This window comes from Hypomesus nipponensis, chromosome 4 (genome assembly GCF_054491055.1).
Source record: "Hypomesus nipponensis isolate SF chromosome 4, ASM5449105v1, whole genome shotgun sequence".
Classification (NCBI taxonomy): Eukaryota; Metazoa; Chordata; class Actinopteri; order Osmeriformes; family Osmeridae; genus Hypomesus; species Hypomesus nipponensis.
The window spans coordinates 15,081,633-15,104,093 of NC_140364.1; the positions used below are offsets into that span (position 1 = coordinate 15,081,633).

The following is a 22,461-nucleotide window of genomic DNA, read 5'->3' on the forward strand; positions in this document are numbered from 1 at the left end:
ACATGTGTATAAGCAGAGCCAGAACCACATGCTGCCACAACCCCTCCCTCACCCCCCCCCTCACTCCCTCAACCCCTCACTCTTCCTTCCTCCCTCACTCTTCCTTCCTCCCTCACTCTCCCTCCCTCACCCCTCCACTCTCCCTCCCTCCCCCCCACTCTCCCTCCCTCCCCCCCACTCTCCCTCCCTCCCCCCACTCTCCCTCCCTCAACCCTCACTCTCCCTCCCTCACCACCCCACTCTCCCTCCCTCCCTCACCCCCCCACTCTCCCTCCCTCACCCCCCCACTCTCCCTCCCTCACCCCCCCACTCTCCCTCCCTCCCCCCACTCTCCCTCCCTCACCCCTCACTCTTCCTTCCTCCCTCACTCTCCCTCCCTCACCACCCCACTCTCCCTCCCTCCCTCCCTCACCCACACTCTCCCTCCCTTTGTGCTTTAGTTTCGTTGCCCCTTTTATGTGATTGCTCAAGTTAAACATGAATAAATACTGACACTATGATTTTCCTCCTGGATGTAACCATGATGATGATGTTGTTTGTCTTGGTGCTGTGGGTTGACTTAGGGAAGGGATGGAGGTTATATTTCTGGCAATTAAATCGTTTTTGTATAATGTTCACACACACTGGTGCACGCACACACACATCGACTCACACACACCGACACACACACACCGACACTGCTCTCTAAACGAATGCAGGCCCACGCCTGTGGTCAGTGACGTCTGGACGTGTGACAAGCTGTCATCCATATGGATGTCCTGACGTGGGGTCAGAGGCACCTCCTCCAGGGTGGGGCAGCCTGTCCTACAGGAGCCGTGACTCAGTCCCTCCCAGAGCTGTGACCTAACCTGCCCCCCCGCCCCGCCCCGCCCCCAGAGTGACTCGCTCCCAAAACGACAGTCGAGGTCGCGCTTAGCAGATTTGCATTCGGACCGTTCAGATCCTCCGTTTCTTTGTGTCTTCTCTATCGACACACAAAAGCCAAATCTCATATCTCCTTTTCGGTCAAATTTCAACCTGATTCTGACTCCTTTCTCTGTGGTTTTCTTGACACAGAAACAGTGGAAACGTTCACCGGGCACAAGTCCCCAGGTTGTACTTCCTGTGTGAACAGGAAGTTACCTATGAAAGAGATACGGCAGATGTCCTACTGCTGGCTTTGTCGTGTGAAGCAAATGGCAGTCCTAATTCCACTTGACGCACGTCTAATGAGGAGGGAATTGGTGGTATTAGCTTCGGATGAGAAAGTGGGTCTAGGGACGCAGCTGACAGTAATCGTCTGCTAGACGAGGACGGTGGAGACCTCCACAGGGGGGCTTGCCACAAAGAAGCTGTCAGTCACTGAAATTTGAACGCTTTCATCAAGAGATCACTTTACTCTGCCCAAAACATCCTGCATCCAGAGAGTAACTGGATGATTGTGGAGCTGTCAGTCTGTGTATGAAGTGAAGTCAGGTTCGGTTTGGGGTGATTATTTCTCTCACGCCTAGTCCTCCTTAGCGGTTATCAACTAGTAGCGTTGTGTCAAAACATGTTTTTGCTTGTGTTGTTGACATCTCGGTCAGGGCCTGGTTAAAGGTCAAGGTGTCTTAGTGTGCACTCTAAGACTCCAGATTTACAGCAGGACTCGGTTTCCCTCAAGGCTGAGTTCCACGCTTTCGCCCCAGAAATACCTCAGGCAACACTTCAAAGCTGTCCGCTCACAAACAATCAGACGAGCGGAGCCGCGCGGAGCAAAGCACCACCAAGCATAACAGCGGACTTTCAGCAGGGTGGGCCTGATTCAGCACCTCACAAGGAGAGGAGAGAGGAACCTGTCTGGCAGGGAGTGTCAGAGCCGTGAGGTCTGGCTCTGGGGCCCGGGGAGTGTCAGAGCCATGAGGTCTGGCTCTGGGGCCCGGGGCCGCCCGGGCAGGGCGGAGGGGAGGAAACGCAGCCCAGAAATCTGTTCCAGAGGAGCTTCCTGGGCCAAAGTCATCAGACTGCAGACTGGATCGGCATGCGCTCGCTCGCTCGGGGCGGTCGGACTCGCATTGTCAAAACAAAAGAGGAGGGAAATGTTGCCTCGAAAGCCACACCACAGACATGAACCGTCTGAGTGGTGCCTATGGAAATAACGACCCTATAACGTTGGAGTAGGAGCCAACAAAATCCACATCGATAACCTCCAGACTGACAGCTTGGCCCATCTGTCATCTGCTTGACGACTGGGGAGTCTGGGAAGCTGTACACATACTATACCCCACGCACCAGCCAGACACCTTCTAAATATAGTGCTTCATCACGACCAAACAGAAATACGTCTGATGCAAGTCCCTTTAGCTCCACCTCATTACGAGGACTTCAAAAGAAAAGTCACAACAGGAGGCTCATCTTTGATCTTCATCCTTCAACATTATTGCCGTCGCTTTCTGATCTTTCCTGGCATGGTCACTTTTATTCCGTTGTGTTTTCACCAGGAAGTCAAGGTTTAAAGTCTCATCATTAAGTGGAGGATGGATTTATAGTTCCTTGGCGTTGACGCTGATTGCTGGATACCGAAACAGACCACATCTGTACCCTGGGAGAGTGGTTTGCTTCTAATTCCTCGAGTGCACAAGAGGATTGTAATTGTTTTTCTAGCAAATTCAAGCTTAAAGTCCTGTAGAACATGGCATCTGTTACATGTTTCAGGTTAGTGGAATAGTACTTAAGTACTTTATTCTGAAAGTTGACTATGTATAAAACGGTTGATTAGTGGGTTAGGCCCTTTCAGCGTATTGGGTTCTGGTTTGGCCTCATGTTCTGTTTGACGGAGATGAAGCCACATAAATGCTGGTTTTATCGTTTTATTCAGCGCTAAAGTACTGAAAGCTTATTGTTTTTTAGTTGTGATCTTTGGTGTCTTGTGTTTTGGCTGTGGTTCCAGTGTTTCCTTGGTGTTTATCAGATCCCCTCGGCTCGTCAGTCTGATCCTCCGAGAGCTCAGGCCTCTTCCTGTGGGTTTGTTTGAACTCAGATTTCTACTCTAATCGCACAATAAATAAAGCTTTGGAGGCAACCTGAAAGGGGGTCATTACTACATAAGTATTAAACACAGATTGAAAGAGGATTTAAAACAAAATAGCTTTACGAAATAGCTTATTGTCCTTGAAGAAAAAAAAAGTCACCTAATTCTTTTCGCGATTTTCATTTGATGTCTTGGTAGAATCAGATGGTGATTTTTTTTCATGTCCTTCAACTTTCCTGACAAACACCTGTCATTTTGAGCAGTTTCACCAGATGCTGGGAAGTGGATTCCCTTGGTGACGGAAAACTCTCCTGGTCGTCCTCCACAGCAGGCTGTGAGGGGTACAGAGCAGTTGTGAAGCTCTCCTTCAGGTCGGACCATCTTAACCAACATGACAGGGCGTCTGAAAGACGCAGGAACGTACTGGGGTTGGTGGGGAATGGAGGGATTTAATGTGTGGATGAAGTGTTATTTTATATATAATACCCTTCTCTCCCCCCCTCACCTCACCCAGCATTCACTCCCTCACCCAGCCTTCCTCCTCACGCAAGAGTGAGGTGAAATGGTAATGTTTGAGAGTGTGGAAAAGGGATATTCAGCGTTACCCTCCACACTGATTTATTCTCGCTATTCCCTAGCTTCCACTGCTAGTTAGCATAATTGTCATTTGAATATTCCCATCCTTTATGAGATGGGAACTGCGTTGGAGTTGATGACACAGAGTGTCATATTGTGTGATCATGTCAGGATGGGAATTATCGCGAATACGTTGGTGTCAGCAGGAGTGAGCTGGAACAGTTCTGCCCTTTAAACCAGAAGTCGGATTTGCCTCTACTTCAATTTACATTTAGCCATTTCGCCGGGAATCGAACTGGCAACCTTTAGAATACTAGCCCGATGCTCTAACCGCTCAGCCACCTGACTCCCTCTCGTATAAGCGGGCGATGGAAAGCGGACGCCACATTGCATAAATGGAATTCGAACATTCCAACTGAATATTTTCCGATAAACAAAAACGACAAACAAATTTAGTATGTTTTTTTGAATGTAGCCTCCTAATTAGAAGGCTAGCAAGTAACACTAGCATGTTAGTAGTATTGCTATGGTTAATGCTAGGTAACTTAGCCTGGCGGCAGCTAACTTGATGTGCTGCCTATGTTTGGGTTGTGTGAGATTCACAGTACAGCTGGTTCTGGCCATGGAAGAAAATGATCTTAAAATATAACCTCACGGTCTTCCAGGTTATTACTGGATGAAAGAAGTTTACTTATACCACGACATGTGTGTGTGTCTCCCCCTTTCAAACCACTGATTGAAACTTTTCTAGAAAAATCCGTCATTCTGGACGGTGTCTCTGAGCTGTGTATCTGATCGGTCCAATCACAGAGCTTATCCCGTCAAACGTGATCCATTGGTCCATACATCAAGAACTTCAGGTCTCCGTTTTATCTCTCGGTGAGTCTTTGAAAGGCTGATTAACTGTGGACCAGCAGGGCTGGATAACTGTCCCAGGTAATTAGAGCAGCGGGTTCATTCACAAACAGAATCACAATTTTATTTTTGCTCCTTTGTGTGGCGAGCTCAGATTAAACAGAGCATTCACACTTCCTGAATAGGGTTCTCCCGCCAGATGCGCTGTGAAGCGTTATCGTTTTTTAATATATATATATATATATATAAACCGCATTACGGAAAGTTAGATAATTTTCCATTTTGTCATTGAAATGAAATGGAGAAAGTACAAAAGAAAGTAACTCAAGTATTATTCTCAGATTGGGTGTTGATTAAACAGAGATGGAAACTGCAGAATTTGTATTCACTGAGCTGTCTTCCAGATTAACCTAAATAAAGGTTACACTTTGCTTTTGTGAAACATAACGTCTAAATAACCATGGTATTTGAAACGGTATGAAATTGTCATTTAAATGTTGTATGCAGATGGATGATATAAACTTATGTATTATACATTTGCGAACTCAGTGTTGTGAGGTGATATTCAAGATTTGAATTAGTTCTTCAATATTATCATTTAAGGTAATCTTCGCCCTCTCCTCTTGTTGGTAGAGGATTTCACCCTTCTTTACTTTTCCTCAGTTTTGTCAAGTCTACAGCGCCGTGATTCTTCTGCCGGTTCATTTCCATCTGAATACTTTGAGACAGGAGAGTACAGGGCATTAGTATTCATTTCGGGATAGATGGAACTGCTCATCCATATTAGCACAAACTAGTTTCAGTTCTTTATTGAATCTTGAAAAAATAATAATTCTTGTGGATGCTCTGCACTGTTCTGACAGCTGCCAGAAATCACATCAGACTCATAATAGAACTAACGCTAAGCTTCCCAACTGCTTACAGACACACACCCACACACACACCCACACACACACACCAACCCACACGTGCACTCACACACACCCGGCTTATATGTATTCAACACTTGCCAATATTTTCTCCCAGACTCTGTATCTCATTTGAGATATTGTTCAGCCTAACTTGGTACAAAGTTCTTATTCCTTTCACCTGCACCCTGCTTCCGGCAGCAAGGGGTTTAGCATAATCATACACAGTTATGCAGGTTGACTCGGGGTCCGTTGAGGCAGTTGTTAATGTGCTGTTGTTAGCTATGTCTGGATTAAAGCAGCTTTCATATTTTACACAACATTCTAGCAACTGTTACTGCGACAGGATCAGCTAAGCCTGAGCGATCTCCTGTGCTCATGCAGCAGAGCATGTGCCCTTGTAGATCGAATATTTACACTAATTTAAACAGGGACTTCATGACAAGGTTACTTCAGCTGTAATCACATTAATGGCAGAAAATCTCGTATTCCTGAGGGTGCTGTATTGTTTTGTATCAAGCTGAGATCAATATCCACAGGGGAATAACGAAACCATGGATTTCTGTGGTAGGAGATACACAGCCTCTCCACAGTCCAGCGTCTCTGTGGGCGTTAATCACACAGTGAAGTGATGAAGACTCTTTCACGATCACACAGTGAAGTGATGAAGACTCCTTCACGATCACACACTGAAGTGATGAAGACTCCTTCACGATCACACAGTGAAGTGATGAAGACTCTTTCACGATCACACAGTGAAGTGATGAAGACTCTTTCACGATCACACAGTGAAGTGATGAAGACTCTTTCACGATCACACACTGAAGTGATGAAGACTCCTTCACGATCACACACTGAAGTGATGAAGACTCTTTCACGATCACACAGTGAAGTGATGAAGACTCTTTCACGATCACACACTGAAGTGATGAAGACTCCTTCACGATCACACACTGAAGTGATGAAGACTCTTTCACGATCACACACTGAAGTGATGAAGACTCCTTCACGATCACACACTGAAGTGATGAAGACTCTTTCACGATCACACACTGAAGTGATGAAGACTCCTTCACGATCACACACTGAAGTGATGAAGACTCTTTCACGATCACACACTGAAGTGATGAAGACTCCTTCACGATCACACACTGAAGTGATGAAGACTCCTTCACGATCACACACTGAAGTGATGAAGACTCCTTCACGATCACACACTGAAGTGATGAAGACTCCTTCACGATCACACACTGAAGTGATGAAGACTCCTTCACGATCACACACTGAAGTGATGAAGACTCCTTCACGATCACACACTGAAGTGATGAAGACTCCTTCACGATCACACACTGAAGTGATGAAGACTCCTTCACGATCACACACTGAAGTGATGAAGACTGTGTAAACATCCTGCATGTCTGCCAGTTGTCGTTCGTAACCAAGACAACTGAGTTCTCATCCTCCAGACATAAGATCCTGGGGATGGAGAGCTTATGGTATGTTTTGTTGGCAAGCGGAAGCCAGAGCTGCAGACTGTAATATAATAGAGAAACTGTACAAGTCTGGCAACTATCTCCAGGATTAAATGCCCCAAAATGGCGCCCGGCTGTGAGTCACAGCGGGCTTGCTCCTACTTGAGATACGCCTGACGTTTAATTCCCGCCTAGTTCCTTTCTGTTGATATTCCTTATTTTTTATTTTTTGGGGATGTGAAAATGATAATGTTCAAATATATATATATTTTTCTAAGATTAATATGGCAGGTTTAGGAATACAACACTTTGGTCTCATTCACGGAAATAAGTAACCTTTTCAATCTCATTATCACCTTATCATTTGTTTAGGGAAATTTATGAAAAGATTGGGAAAAAAAACACAAGGCTGGTGTGAATATGTAAGCATGGATCCACCTCGCTGCTTTTCAGCCCGATAATAATGTAACAACAGGGGAGTTGAGATGTTTTGATTATTTCGTTATTTGATTGCATGTTGGGCTGTGTTATCCCAGTGTTTCCCCAAGGGTACAGTGAATATGGAGGAGACCCCTTCACAGATTATGTTAATTCTGTTTGATCATGTGTTTAATGAACAGCCAGTAAGCATTCCAGAGAAGTCACATCAATGTGAATCACGATACAACCTTTCTTACGGAATCCGTTTTCACATCCGTCCGTTAATTCATGGTCTTAATTCATGTGAATTCATAAACTTCCTTTGGCACTGGAAAAAGCATTCTGTTATTTATGGACTGGATTATGTACATTTACTCCCTATTGTTTGAAGAATTATGAACTGTTCTTTCCATTTTTATGAGTGTGTAGTCCAGGGGATTGTGTGTGTGTGAGGTGTGTGTGTGTGTGTGTGTGTGAGGTGTGTGTGTGTGTGTTAAACCCACAGGAAGACATGACGTAGAGTTACAAGCACCAAGTGAGAAACATATTGGACCTCCACAGTCTTCATTGGAGCATGTTCTTGCCTGACTCTACTGTGTGTTTATGCCTGCTGAGCAGGCCTACAATCACTCAGGCCAAGAAAAACAGGAACACAAATGTTTCCTTCACCTCGTCCCAACCCGATCAGGAGGAGGCCGCGGTTAGACCTGGAGTGTGCGTTTACATTGAGTCATTTAGCAGACGCTCTTATCCAGAGCGACTTACAGTAAGTACAGGGACATTCTCCCCCGAGGCAAGTAGGGTGAAGTGCCTTGCCCAAGGACACAACGTCATTAGGCCAGGAATTGAACGGGCAACCTTTTGATTAATAGCCCGATTCCCTAACCGCTCAGCCATCTGACCCCCATCTGCCGTAGTGGTTTGTGCTGAGCCTTAACGGCATTCATCAAGTTAATGCCGTGAGTCAACTCCAAGTCTGCTTAGAAAGGGGGTTTCTGGAAGGCAACTGGGGGAAAATAACATCTGAGAACCGATCGATGTATTTGTTTGAGCACTTTAGAGGGAAACACCATATTGTTGCTGATTGTTTGTTTTCAGGCAGTAAATGACTATTACTTTAGAGGATATTTTATTGATGGTCACGTTCAGACTCTGGATGAAGTAACCCCTAATGGGGTTTCTGGATAAACTCCATATGAGCTGTTGATCAATCATGTTTATGTATGGGAAGGACCTTGAGTGCGGTAGATAGCTCATCGCTTAGAGATGCTTACGCAGGACAGAGAAGCCAAATCAGTTGGTTGTGGCTTATTGGATTCTTAAGAGTTAGAAATGTGTTTGGAGGGTTTGAAACTTTCAGGAAGGTTACAGCTCAACGTTGGCTCATGTCACATGACTCTGAACGTCCAGTCGACCTTACTGGCAGCCAGGGGAGGAGGGTGAACTCACCAGGACAACCGTGATCTCAGCTCTCTCAAAGTGGGGGGCGTCTGGAGGAAGTGGCTGTGATGAGACCAGTAGAAAACTTCTCTGTTTCTACCTTATCTGTGTGATTCCTATTGATCTGGTCCCATTGGTTTGCCCTGTCACAGGGCTACACACACTCTGTTCTCTCTCGCTCGCTCGCTCTCTCTCTCGCTCTCTCGCTCTCTCTCGACACACTACTTTGTGATGTATTGTCAAGCCTCAAAGTATGGTGATAACACTTCTGTCTGGAATTTCAATGGCTTTTGTGGATTATTGTTTATGATTAATGTGGATGTCTTCTGGGGCTTTCTGCAGGAGAAAAAGAGAACGATAAAAGGAGGGAGGGAGGGAGGGAGGGGTGTGTTTTATGGAAAAAGGACCAAATCAAAGCTGCCTGGAGATATGTTGGTCAGCATTATGAATAAACGTTTTTCCATAGAACGCAGTGTAGTATTGATGGCATGTTACGCTGTGGTTAAATTTATCATCAGATTAATATATGCTGTAGAAAAACAGTGAAGCAGAGGATTGGGGGCTGAGGTGTATAATATCAATCAGAGCCAGGTCGATCAGTACATTACTCACCTGGAAATGACTAATAGTTATTTCAATTTTCCCTTGTAAATGTTCGTCTTGTTCAGTCCCTGTGTGTTTGACATGCAGATGCCACCCTGATCTCACAGCAGCATGAGCCACACCCTTCTGAACCACACACACCAGCTCCCTTCATCTCTGCCGCACGCCGCCAACTCTAGGTTGAGCTCAGTGAGACTTTGACAGCAGATCAAGAGGTCGCAGGTTCAAATCCCCCTCTGCTAAACATGTACTGGGTCTGGCCTGTATGTGTAAGTCTCTGACAGACTGGAGACAAACTCATTAGCTTCCACTTTCCTCCTCACACATTTCCCTTACCTGTTTCCAGGACCTGAGGAGGGTGAAGCTTAGTGGTTAGAGCATTTGATGGCAAGTCAAGAGGTCGCTGGTTCAATTTTCCCTCTCTCCCCCTTACTGTACTGTATATATCACATGGATACAAATGTCTGCTGAATGAACATGTTAAAATATAGATTTTTATTTCTGGAGCTTGAGTGTTTGTTTGGTGTGTCGGTACAGGAGGTGGTTGGGGAGAGCGTGGGGGTTTCGTCCGAGGACAGGAAGGAGAAGGTGCCCAGTCCTCACCTCAGCCAGGTGGTGGACCTCTCCAACTGCAGGACCCTCTACGGCCTGGCTCAGCGCGTGGTGGCCACAGAGTCACTGTACGTCCTCCCCTCTGCCTCCCCCCTCCTCCCCTGTACCTCCCTCTGCCTCCCCCCTCCTCCCCTCTACCGACCCCCTCCTCCCCTCTGCCTCCCCCTTCCCTCCCTGTACCTCCCCCTCCTCCCCTCTGCTTCCTCCCCTGTACCTCCCCCCTCCTCCCCTCTGCTTCCTCCCCTTTGCCTCCCCTCTGCTTCCTCCCCTGTACCTCCCCCTTCCTCCCCTCTGCCTCCCCCCTCCTCCCCTCTGCTTCCTCCCCTGTACCTCCCCCCTCCTCCCCTCTGCCTCCCCCCTCCTCCCCTCTGCTTCCTCCCCTGTACCTCCCCCCTCCTCCCCTCTGCCTCCCCCCTCCTCCCCTCTGCTTCCTCCCCTGTACCTCACCCCTCCTCCTCAGTGTTTTGAATGTCTTTCTATTTCTTTGAGTCAATCTCCTTCTACTCTTCCCTGCCCCTCCTCACTGTCTCCCAGACTGAGCTTCTCCCCCCCCCCACACACACACACACTTTATTTCACTACACACACACACTAAGACACCCTAACAATAGCTGGAGCATGCTTCGCTGGCCAAGTGTGTGTTGGAGAGAGGTGTGCTGTGAGCTGTTGGGGGAAGCAGCTTGTGGTTCTCATATTGGAGCCAGAGAACTGGATGCCTCAACGCCACACTCCCTCTGCCAGATGGCACCCAGCTCGGCCTGCCAAAACTGAACACAACAATAAGGAAAATAAGTAGGGATGGAGGGGAAAACGTTTGGAGGAAGTGGTAGAAAAAAATGATTAAAAACGGAATGGAAGCGTGTCTGTGTGTGTGTTGCTCAGAAACTTTTTCTCTCTGAGCTGTGGTCTATTAGTGCTCTGTGGAAAACTTGGTACGTCTAACGTGGTGTCACACACCATGCTTAGAATACGCCACCCTTAATATCACCATTACCGCACGCCAGGCCCTTGTAGAAAGCTCACCAGTGTAAAACTCCATTTAGCTGGATGCTAATGGAATAATCAATGACCCAGGAGGGTCCTGAGCAGAGATCAGCATTCTAGGACCCGGAGACAGCCTGGGAAAGCTGCCTATTCACCGTTGTCTAAAAGCCTTGTTTATATTGGCATAAAAAGATAACCAAGTTTATATAAGCTTAAACAGATAACCATTCCGGGCCTCTTGACTTGCCCCTTTCTCTTCGAGATCAACACCTACTGCCTCACACGAAGAAGCTTTTAAGCGGGAAAAGCCCAAGCTGTAATCACTTTGATTAGAGGTGTTTAGCGTGCGTGCGCTAGTCTACGCGTAAACATCAGCGTGTTTGCATGTGTGTCTGCGCTTATGAGCGTCTGTATTAGACTGTAATGCTTGTTGGCGGCTCCCTTGATGCCTGAGTGAGAGTTTCGACTCCGGCACTGGGACGGTGTTTGTATTTGAACCAGCCGGCAGGAGTAAGGCACGGTCCCTCTCCCACTGTGGTCCTCAACTGGTCGAACTACAGGACAATAAAAGTTTGACTTTTTGACGGAGCCGAAGCACACGCCCTCTCAACACCAGATCACGACCCTCTCCACACCAGATCACGACCCTCTCAACACCAGCTCACGACCCTCTCAACACCAGATCACGACCCTCTCCACACCAGATCACGACCCTCTCAACACCAGATCACGACCCTCTCAACACCAGCTCACGACCCTCTCAACACCAGCTTGTGACTCACTTTTGGGTCGGGCCCCGCTCTCAGTTACCGAGCCACAGCCTGGATACTCAGACGGGAGGATCGATTCTGCTTCCCTTTTTGTCTCCCTGAGTTGCACCCAAAGCGTCTGGTCTGACAATCTTGTAAACATCCTTTAGAAGGGTACCACAGCAGTTTGCAGACTTTAGGATGTTTAATATTCAGGAGACCCCAGTGTGGATGCTTGTAGTGTGTCTCTGAATGAGACGTTTAATCAAGACCAAAGGTTAACTGAAATGGAAATAGCTCAAAGTATCCCTTTCTGATTTTACCTTCTGTCCTGAATGCCACCTAGTTTGATTTGACCTTTCTGCCTCTCTCTCCCTTCCTCTCCTTCTCACCCTCTCTCCCTCTGTCACCCTCCCTCTCTCTCTCTCCCTTCCTCTCCTTCTCACCCTCTCTCCCTCTGTCACCCTCCCTCTCTCTCTCTCCCTTCCTCTCCTTCTCACCCTCTCTCCCTCTGTCACCCTCCCTCTCTCTCTCTCCCTTCCTCTCCTTCTCACCCTCTCTCCCTCTGTCACCCTCCCTCTCTCTCTCTCCCTTCCTCTCCTTCTCACCCTCTCTCCCTCTGTCACCCTCCCTCTCTCTCTCTCCCTTCCTCTCCTTCTCACCCTCTCTCCCTCTGTCACCCTCCCTCTCTCTCTCTCCCTTCCTCTCCTTCTCACCCTCTCTCCCTCTGTCACCCTCCCTCTCTCTCTCTCCCTTCCTCTCCTTCTCACCCTCTCTCCCTCTGTCACCCTCCCTCTCTCTCTCTCCCTTCCTCTCCTTCTCACCCTCTCTCCCTCTGTCACCCTCCCTCTCTCTCTCTCCCTTCCTCTCCTTCTCACCCTCTCTCCCTCTGTCACCCTCCCTCTCTCTCTCTCCCTTCCTCTCCTTCTCACCCTCTCTCCCTCTGTCACCCTCCCTCTCTCTCTCTCCCTTCCTCTCCTTCTCACCCTCTCTCCCTCTGTCACCCTCCCTCTCTCTCTCTCCCTTCCTCTCCTTCTCACCCTCTCTCCCTCTGTCACCCTCCCTCTCTCTCTCTCCCTTCCTCTCCTTCTCACCCTCTCTCCCTCTGTCACCCTCCCTCTCTCTCTCTCCCTTCCTCTCCTTCTCACCCTCTCTCCCTCTGTCACCCTCCCTCTCTCTCTCTCCCTTCCTCTCCTTCTCACCCTCTCTCCCTTATTTTTTCTCCTGTGGGGAGTTTTTCTGGGAGGGTTCCTTGAGGGTTCCTTGAGGGTTTAGGTTTGTTGAGGGGCAGTTCTATGGGCGTGTGTGAAGCCCTCTGTGACATGCTTGCGTGTAAAAAGGGCTATACAAATACATTTGATTTGACCTCCCTCCCTCGCTCCTCCTCTCCCTCCCTCCCTCCCTCTCTCTCTCTCTCTCTCCCTCTCCCTCTCCCTCTCCCTCTCTCTCCCTCCCTCCCTCCTCCTCTCCCTCCAGCGTGTTCCTGGCAGAGCAGTTTGACTTCCTGCAGACCCACCTGGACTCCATGATGCCTGCTGCTAAGAAACCCTTCCTGCAGCAGTTCTACTCTCAGGTCGCGACCCTGAACCCTTCCCACACACACACACATACACACACACAGGACAGGACAGGATCAGCTTCCCACGGCCCTAACACAGCCGACCCTCCACAGATACTCCCAATGTGATGCTTTCAGAAGGTCCATCTCAGCCGGCCATCTGGCAGCCCAGCAGGATGTGGTCCAGTTTGAAGCCCTGTTTGACCCTAGTCTGGTCTGTAGGCGACTGTCTGGGTGATGTCCTGGTTCCCTCCTGGTTCCGTCCTGGTTCTTCTCTCTGAGTCAGTTGTAACAGGTTGAAATCCTCCAGCCTCTAATGAGGAATGCTGATGGAGGACAGGAGACATCCACAGCAGCCCTTATCTGCCTGTTTGGTCACCAAAATGTCTTTAATGAGACAATCCCCCTCCTAAGGTTTCTGTTTTCCGGAAGAAAGCAGTAAGCGAACACTGGCTTTCAAACTGCCATGTTTTCTTAGGGGAAAAGCCTCAGCATTTTCAATCTTTTTTTATTGTAAAAGCTCAATGAGGGGTTTGTTAACCCTGCAAAGTTGCACTTTTATACTGCCGCACAAATACAGAAGAATGGAAAAAAAATAAAAAAGAATAATATTCACTTTAAAAAAACACTGATGCCTAAGACTTCTGCAGAGCGCTGCACCTGCGAAACGAATAACTGAATAATGATGTCATTCTGTCTCCTGCTCCTGCAGACTGTGTCCACAGCCAGCGAGCTAAGGAAGCCCATATACTGGATGGTAGCTGCCAAGGCCATCGACTATGAGCAGATGCTGCTGCTGATGGCTGGAGTCAAGTGGGACATTAGAGAGATCATGTCCCAGCACAACGTCTATGTGGACGTGCTGCTGAAGGTAATGTGGCGTGACCGTCCGTTCACGCCTTGGGCGCTATGCAGGAACACGGGAGTGTTTAGTCTTGAGCGCACCTAAGTGGGTTTGAAATGTTGTTTTGTGTACTCTTGACTTCCGCCCGATGTGTTTTCATGTTTTCTCCGAGGGCGTTTGAGAGAGGCGTTTAGGTTTGTGTGATGTGCCGTCAAGGCCGCAGGCTACTGTGCTTCCTCTGATTCCCTTTGGGCTCACGGGAACAGCTCCCAGCTGCGCTCGTCTGCCTGCCCCTGAAGGGACAACGGGCTTTGACACAATCATAAACCTTCTTCAAGCGGGTGCAGACCTCCACATCAACTGTTCTCACGTGGCATCTTTATCTGAACTCTCAGCACGGCCATGTGGAACTTCTCATCTCTCACAAAGAGTCCCAAGTTTTCCTCCTTTTCTTAATTGCTCCATGATCTCACACAGACCCAGAAGGTCTTCCACATCAATTATTTGCCAGACTGAATAATTCACTCTCTAAGACGGAGGGAGACGTCTGTCTAAATGCAGATCTGGGACAGCAGTTCCCAGGTAGTTAAGGAAGAGGTTATCTCTCTGCTCCCATGACTTGCCGCGGACTTCAGGATTCTCACCAAATGAAATGCCTTATTCATGACTACCACTTCTCCCATCATGCATTGTGCATGGGGTCTGTGGCGTCTCGCAGCAGCATACGGGGAGAGCGACAGGTCGCCGTCGACAGATGGTTTTCTGGGTAGAATGCTGAGCAGGGTCTTATTTACCAGCAGCACTCGACACAATCCCCCCGATCTGCATAAACATGCCCCAGCAACCACGTTCACATCCCTACCGCATACGCTACCAGGCATTGGAACAAACACTAACACACACTCACACATACACACGCGCGAGCTCACACATACATTGCTACATGCGCACACACACACACACACACACACACCGGTGATCCTGGTTGAAGTGTTTCATATATGAACACACCCATGACTGACCCAAGTCCACACTAGGAGAACACTCTGGAACCCCAGCCACTGAGCTGCAAAGTGTTAGCTCAGTTCCCGAAGCCAAATAATCAGGCTTTTTAAACCCCATGGATTAGCTGCAGCTCATTGCGTTCCACAATGGATCAGAACTCTGCAGATATCCTGGGTGGGCCAAAGAGAGGACAAACGTAAATATCCAGAATTGGATATCAAATGTGTTGGGAAACATTCAGATGGTTTTGGCTCCTGAAGTTGATTAGCTTGTTCAGGTATGCAGAGCACGGTAGCGTTTCAGTAATGACGAACCAGCTTCGATATCTTGTTGGGTCACACTTGCACTGGAGAATTTGTTATTGATCCAAATAATTTCTAATTGGAATTGATGAAGAGAAGTTGAGCTGTGACAAGGAAAAACTGATTAGTGTGCGTGAGAGTGTGTTTGTGTGAGAGTGTGTTTGTGTGAGAGAGTGTTTGTGTGAGAGAGTGTTTGTGTGAGAGAGTGTTTGTGTGAGAGAGTGTTTGTGTGAGAGAGTGTTTGTGTGAGAGAGTGTTTGTGTGAGAGAGTGTTTGTGTGAGAGAGTGTTTGTGTGAGAGAGTGTTTGTGTGAGATAGTGTTTGTGTGAGAGTGTGTTTGTGTGAGATAGTGTTTGTGTGAGAGAGTGTTTGTGTGAGATAGTGTTTGTGTGAGAGAGTGTTTGTGTGAGAGAGTGTGTGTGTGTGAGAGAGTGTTTGTGTGAGATAGTGTTTGTGTGAGAGAGTGTTTGTGTGAGAGTGTGTTTGTGTGAGATAGTGTGTGTGTGAGAGAGTGTTTGTGTGAGAGAGTGTGTGTGTGAGAGAGTGTGTGTGTGAGAGAGTGTTTGTGTGAGAGAGTGTGTGTGTGAGAGAGTGTTTGTGTGAGATAGTGTTTGTGTGAGATAGTGTTTGTGTGAGAGAGTGTTTGTGTGAGAGAGTGTTTGTGTGAGAGAGTGTTTGTGTGAGAGAGAGTGTGTGAGATAGTGTTTGTGTGAGAGAGTGTTTGTGTGAGAGAGAGTGTGTGAGATAGGGTTTGTGTGAGAGAGTGTTTGTGTGAGATAGTGTTTGTGTGAGAGAGTGTTTGTGTGAGAGAGAGTGTGTGAGATAGTGTTTGTGTGAGAGAGTGTTTGTGTGAGAGAGTGTTTGTGTGAGATAGTGTTTGTGTGAGAGTGTTTGTGTGAGAGAGAGTGTGTGAGATAGTGTTTGTGTGAGAGAGTGTTTTTGTGAGAGAGAGTGTGTGAGATAGTGTTTGTGTGAGAGAGTGTTTGTGTGAGAGAGAGTGTGTGAGATAGTGTTTGTGTGAGAGAGTGTTTGTGTGAGAGAGAGTGTGTGAGAGAGTGTTTGGATCTGATTCTCACTGTCTCTTCATCACAAGTCATTAACATTCTTCCTGCTCATCAGGTGCTGTCTGTATGGCAGAACTGCACCCAGCTCTATAATTGCATACCGTTCGATTGTAATTGAAAAAAGCGTAGTCACTAACACGCACGCCATCTTGTTTTAACACCTTGGGAGAAACCAATTCAATTTTATTCAATACATCTTCATTGTCCCTGGAGGGCAATTTTGGTGCGGCACAATCATCAGGGAAATGAGCTGTATATACAACCACAGAAACGCTATAAACAACCAGGAATAGTAAACATCAAGTTTGCTAAGTGCACTGAGTTAAAAAGTACAGATGGTCATAATCCATTTATCCCACATGAGAGAGAGAGAGAGAGGGAGAGGGAGACAGCGAGAGGGAGAGAGTGTGTGGATGAGGACAGTCTGTGTGGAGTAAGTCTGTCTTCTGACAGCTGTCAGCCTTCAGAACAAACTACCAGGGAGAACTCTCTACATGTGTGTCCTGGCAGGTAGAGAATTCAACGTCTGTTGCCTTCCAAAACGGCAGCCCTATTTTCACATATAGCCCCCCCCCCCCCCCCCCCAGCTGAGTCCAGCTGAGTCAACAGCCTGCTGACTGATGTGTCTGGCTCACCCAGTCAGCAGGGAGACATGTACGGCGGCCATCTTGGATGGCTGTGCTCCCAGGGACAGCTGTGGAGCAGGGTTAGGAAGGAAGACGCTATAGGTCAAAGGTCAACTGGGAGACCGCAGGCCAGGTTGGGGTGGAGGGGGATGCGTATGTGGTTGGTGTTGGTGTTCATGAGTTAGATGACGTTTTTGTTGATGTTGTTTTGTTAATGTTGTTGATGTTGTTGTTGATGTTGTAGATGATGACGTTGTTGTTGTGTTAATGTTGTTGTTGTTGTAGATGATGATGTTGTTGTTGTAGATGATGATGTTGTAGATGATGATGTTGTAGATGATGATGTTGTTGTTGTGTGTCCAGGAGTTTGAGGAGTTTAACCGGCGCCTGGGAGAGACGTCCAGACAGGTTCGAATCCCGCTGGCCGTGTCCAACGTGTTGTGGGAGCACTGCATCCGCCTGGCCAACCGCACCCTGGTGGAGGGGTGAGGACCACCACCCTCTCACCCTCTCACTCACACACACATCACCCTCTCACTCGTTTAACACACACTCTTACTGAGCGTCACACACTCCACACACGGTCAGGGCGTTGACATATAGGCAGGCCCTGCGACATAGAACACACTGTATTAAAGCTACATTTCAGAATAAAACACCAAGTATTAACCTGTTCCTCCTGCCGAGTCGACACAAGTTGAAACTCGTCACTTCTTAAAACTCCTCCTTGGTGCTTTAAAAAGCTGGGGTCAGCCGTTTTGATTGGTAGTTGTGTCTCAGCATTTGTTGCCGAGCGGTTTCCAGTAGCCCGGGTGAGGAGGTTCCAGACCACGACTCAGCACAACAAGCACCCAGCTCTCTGTTACGCTGTCTTTCTGCACTCCATCACTCCAGGAGACGCTACTGTGGACCTGTGGGCCGGAGGATTGGGGGGGTGTGGAAGGTTTGGGCACCATGCATTTGGATGCCTGTCTGTTTGCTGCCGGCTGTTTGCCAGGGCGCCGTCGTAAATAGAAACAGTTTGGCGTTCTTCTGCCAAGTATCCATGTTGAGTTATCAGCAACTCTCTGAAGTGCAGAGCTGCGTTGTCACATCCATCAGGAGGGTTTGGGATTCTTCTGCAGTTGTTTTCCCCCCTGGCTTCACAATGCACTTGTTTTAACATGTGGCCCTTGTAAATTAGAAAACCTTCAGAATGGTTAGAAACAGCTCTCCTGCTAGCAACAGGGGAGATTACCAGATAAGCTGGCGGGAGACTGGAGACAGCCTCCCTCCCTCTCTCCCTCTCTCCCTACCTCCCCTTCTCTCCAGACAGCTGCTGTGGTATCTACAGGGTTGAGATGCCCGTATCATCGTGTCTCGTGCCTCCCACCCAGTGCTCCATCAGGCCTGTGTCTCTTTCATACTCAGAGACTCCGCAGGGAGCAGGACGACATAAGAGCCCCTCCCCCTCTCGGCTCTCCAACCACTTGACACTTCCCCAAAATAGTTCCCATAATGCTCTCCACCACCACCCACTTGCTGCTCCCGTCTGGTCACTCAGTTAAAGAGCCTGGCAACAGGAGGATGCAGATTTTCCTTTTTCACAAATCAGCACTTGTACCACAGCTACAGTGGAACACAGGGACGGGGGAGAGAGAGAGAGTGTGTGTGTGTGTGTGTGTGTGTGTGTGTGTGTGTGTGTGTGTGTGTGTGTGTGTGTGTGTGTGTGTGTGTGTGTGTGTGTGTGTGTGTGTGTGTGTGTGTGTGTGTGTGTGTGTGTGTGTAGAGAGAGCAGGTGTGAAGTGGGCCTGGAACAGCAGCAGGGATGTCAGCTATTTCTCAGGCTGGAGAGACTCCATTATGGGGCAGCTGTCCCACCAGTCCAGCGGCCATCTTGGGACGTCTCCCCCCCCCCCCCCCCTCTCCTCTCCCTTTTCTAGTGAGCCAGTGAAAGACCTGTCCTATAATCCATATAACAGCAGAGCTGCGGGTCACCTTCAGGGCCTCTGAGAGATGGAGGGATGGATGCAGTGAGAGTGACAGGAGAGAGAGAGAGAGAGAGAGAGAGGGAGAGAGGGGGAGAGGGGGAGAGAGAGAGAGGTGTTTCAAATCTCTTCCTCAGAAATCCATTACCCCTCTGTCAGGTAGAGAGCAAACAGGGGTGTCAGCCACCACTGATGTTAATGTGGACACAGCTCTCCCACACACACACTGCACACACACACACACCGTACAAACACACACTTCAGCACGTATGGAACCAATCACACATGACATGGCAAACAGACTTGCTAAAGTGAAATACTTACAACCCCCTCTCCCCTCCTCCTCTACCCTCGCCTCCTCCTCTACCCCCCTCCTCTACCTCCTCTACCCTCCCCTCCTCCTCTACCCTCCTCTCCTCTCTTCTGCTCCCCTCCTCCGCTCCCCTCCTCCTGTCCTCTCCCCTCCTCCTCTCCCCTCCTCTCAGCTATGCTAATGTGAAGAAGTGCAGTAACGAGGGGCGAGCCCTGATGCAACTGGACTTCCAGCAGTTCCTCACCAAGCTGGAGAAGCTGAGCGACCTGCGGCCCGTCCCTGACAAGGAGTTTGTGGAGACCTACATCAAGGCCTACTATCTGACCGAGAACGACATGGAGCAGTTCATCAAGAACCACCGGGTCAGTCGGAGGGAGGGAGGGAGGGAGGGAGGGAGGGAGGGAGGGAGGGAGGGAGGGAGGGAGGGAGGGAGGGAGGGAGGGAGGGAGGGAGGGAGGGAGGGAGGGAGGGAGGGAGGGAGGGAGGGAGGGAGGGAGGGAGGGAGGGAGGGAGGGAGGGAGGGAGGGAGGGAGGGAGGGAGGGAGGGAGGGAGGGAGGGAGGGAGGGAGGGAGGGAGGGAGGGAGGGAGGGAGGGAGGGGTGTATTTTTTGTGTGTGCCAGGCTGTCTGTCTTGACTTTCTGTGTGTGTGTGTTCCAGGAGTACTCTATGAAGCAGCTGGCCAACCTGGTGAACGTGTGTCTGGGCTCTCACATCAACAAGAAGGCTCGTCAGAAGCTGCTGGCTGCCATTGATGACATTGACCGACCACGGAGATAGACGCACACACACACGCGCACAGTCTGTATCCACTCTAGGGAGCCTCTTTTAAATGCCCATAAAACATTCCCATGAACTGTTCATCTGAGTAGCATCCAGGAAGTGGACAGTGTTCGTGTTGAACTGTGGTGAATGTCTGTCGAAAACTTCTTAAACATGGCTCCTTTCCTAGTTATTCCGTTGCTGTTGCAACTGGATAGATTCACTCTCCGGTATCTTACCTGTCGATGTGCTTCAGCATATACTGTCATGTAACTTTAACACCTTGGGTTACAGTGGTGGTCGTAAACGGTTACCGCGGTGCATCCAACAGAACACGCTAACATCTGAATCTGGAGCTAACATGCTAACATCTGAATCTGGAGCTAACACGCTAACATCTGAACCTGGAGCTAACACGCTAACATCTGAACCTGGAGCTAACACGCTAACATCTGAACCTGGAGCTAACACGCTAACATCTGAACCTGGAGCTAACACGCTAACATCTGAACCTGGAGCTAACACGCTAACATCTGAACCTGGAGCTAACACGCTAACATCTGAACCTGGAGCTAACACGCTAACATCTGAACCTGGAGCTTCGGAACCTGGAGCTAACATGCTAACCTTGGCAGGGTGGTCCCATATGCACAGCAGGCTGGAGAGACCTGCTCCTGTAAGCATGGCTTGCTTCATCCTTCCTGTACAATTTCATTGCTTTTTCTGTGTCTGGATCACAAGTAGGCCTTTGTTCTGTGTCCTGATGTGCTATGATGATGCAATGTTTATTCCGGATGAAGTTTTTAAGATTTGGAAGCACTTGACGTGTTGAAGGACAGACAGTTTCACTTGCTCTGATGTTTTACTTTCCAAGTCTGAGAACGTTTCTACGGGTGCCCTTCAAACGTCCATTTTGTAAATAACGTCGATCTTCGCTGTTATATTTCAGTTTGTTTGTCGCAGCACAGCTTGGCTGTGAGTTTCTATGTTTTGTTGCGTCTGTGAAACCTAATATAAGGATGATTCTGAAATATATTATTGTTTGTAGATGAAAAAAGCCTTGTAACAGCTCTGGCTCAATCTGCTTGTTGTTCAGTCACATCACACACAGTAGATCCCAACCTCTGGGTTTCACTAGGTCTGACTACAGGAGGGTTCACCATCAGAGAAAACACAAAACGATGATATTGTTTATTAATTAATGGCAGTGTGAACACCTACTCCAAGACTATACTGTAAATTGACAACGTTTAAACTTTGTTTTTATTTATTCCTGCATCTTGTTTCGGATTACTTTTTCTTTTTATTCTGTGATCATAGAAGTCTGTTTCCTGGCAGTATCGTGTCATTCTTTAACTGTAAAAGAATATTTAAGAAACCAACATTAACTGTACATGTTAAGATGACGGTTAAGTGTGCCATCTGTAACTGTCAAAGTTGTGGATGATGATTACATAATAAACACACTACCATGGAAACCTGACTTTGGTTGACCTGATCTCACATCTAAGGTCTCTATGGTAAAAGCATGAGATCAAAGGAAGAATGCAGAAACCTGGACGACTGAGGTGAAAGTCGCCAGTCATCATTTCCTGTGCCTCTTCTCCAGTTTAGTGTGTGTGTGTGTTAATGTAAGCGTATTTGCGCGAGAGTGAAAATCTGTGAGCGTACTGAGACTGTACACTAAAGATTAAGATGAGTCCTACTGTGTCAGCAGGTCAGCAGAACTGAAACTCAGTTTATTCACATAGAAGAGATGAGCTGACTCACCAGCTGTATTCATCCATGGGAAACTGCACACACACACGGATAAACAAGCCAGATCTTTCCCACTTTGTGTAGAAATAAACTGGGCGAACACCGATACAGACAGATGCTTCTTTCCCGGTGGAAGTAACCACGACGATGAGCCCGCCTCCTCCACCGGAAGGCTGGTTCCACCAGGCTGGTTCCACCAGGCTGGTTCCACCAGGCTGCTTCCACCAGGCTGGTTCCACCAGGCTGGTTCCACCAGGCTGGTTCCACCAGGCTGGTTCCACCAGGCTGGTTCCACCAGCTCTGCTCCTGTACTCAGTCCTGTGACGTGGGTGTGTGTTGGTGTGGAACATCCTGGACTTGTGTCTGATTGGGGAGTCAGATGGCTAAGCGGTTAGGGAATCGGACTAGTAATTTGAAGGTTGCCAGATCAATTCCTGGCCGTGCCAAATGACGTTGTATCCTTGGGCAAGGCACTTTACCCTACTTGCCTCAGGGGGAATGTCCCTGTACTTACTGTAAGACGCTCTGGATAAGAGCGTCTGCTAAATGACTAAATGTAAAATGTAATGTAAATGATTGGTCCCCATCCACCCACACTTCCTGGTGTGACTCTCCGTCATGGCATTCTGCAACATTCATCGCTGAGTCTCCACAGG

The 22,461-nt window shown here is 48.4% G+C and overlaps 1 protein-coding gene across 2 annotated transcripts in view; it reads left to right on the plus strand.

Moving 5' to 3' along the window:
* vps50 (VPS50 EARP/GARPII complex subunit) overlaps positions 1-21,525 on the plus strand; it is a 66,772-nt gene extending 45,247 nt beyond the window's left edge. Inside the window, exons 23-29 of one of the 2 annotated variants that reach the window (XM_084696948.1) lie at positions 9,801-9,943; positions 13,085-13,181; positions 13,879-14,037; positions 17,371-17,492; positions 19,460-19,649; positions 19,946-20,090; positions 20,342-21,525. In XM_084696948.1, the coding sequence (XP_084553074.1) occupies positions 9,801-9,943; positions 13,085-13,181; positions 13,879-14,037; positions 17,371-17,492; positions 19,460-19,649; positions 19,946-20,065 (831 nt within the window). In that variant the 3' untranslated portion in view covers positions 20,066-20,090; positions 20,342-21,525. Of the gene's footprint in view, positions 1-9,800; positions 9,944-13,084; positions 13,182-13,878; positions 14,038-17,370; positions 17,493-19,459; positions 19,650-19,945 lie in introns of both variants that reach the window. The other variant, XM_084696947.1, reaches the window with a different exon arrangement.
* Positions 21,526-22,461: the final 936 nt, after the last annotated feature.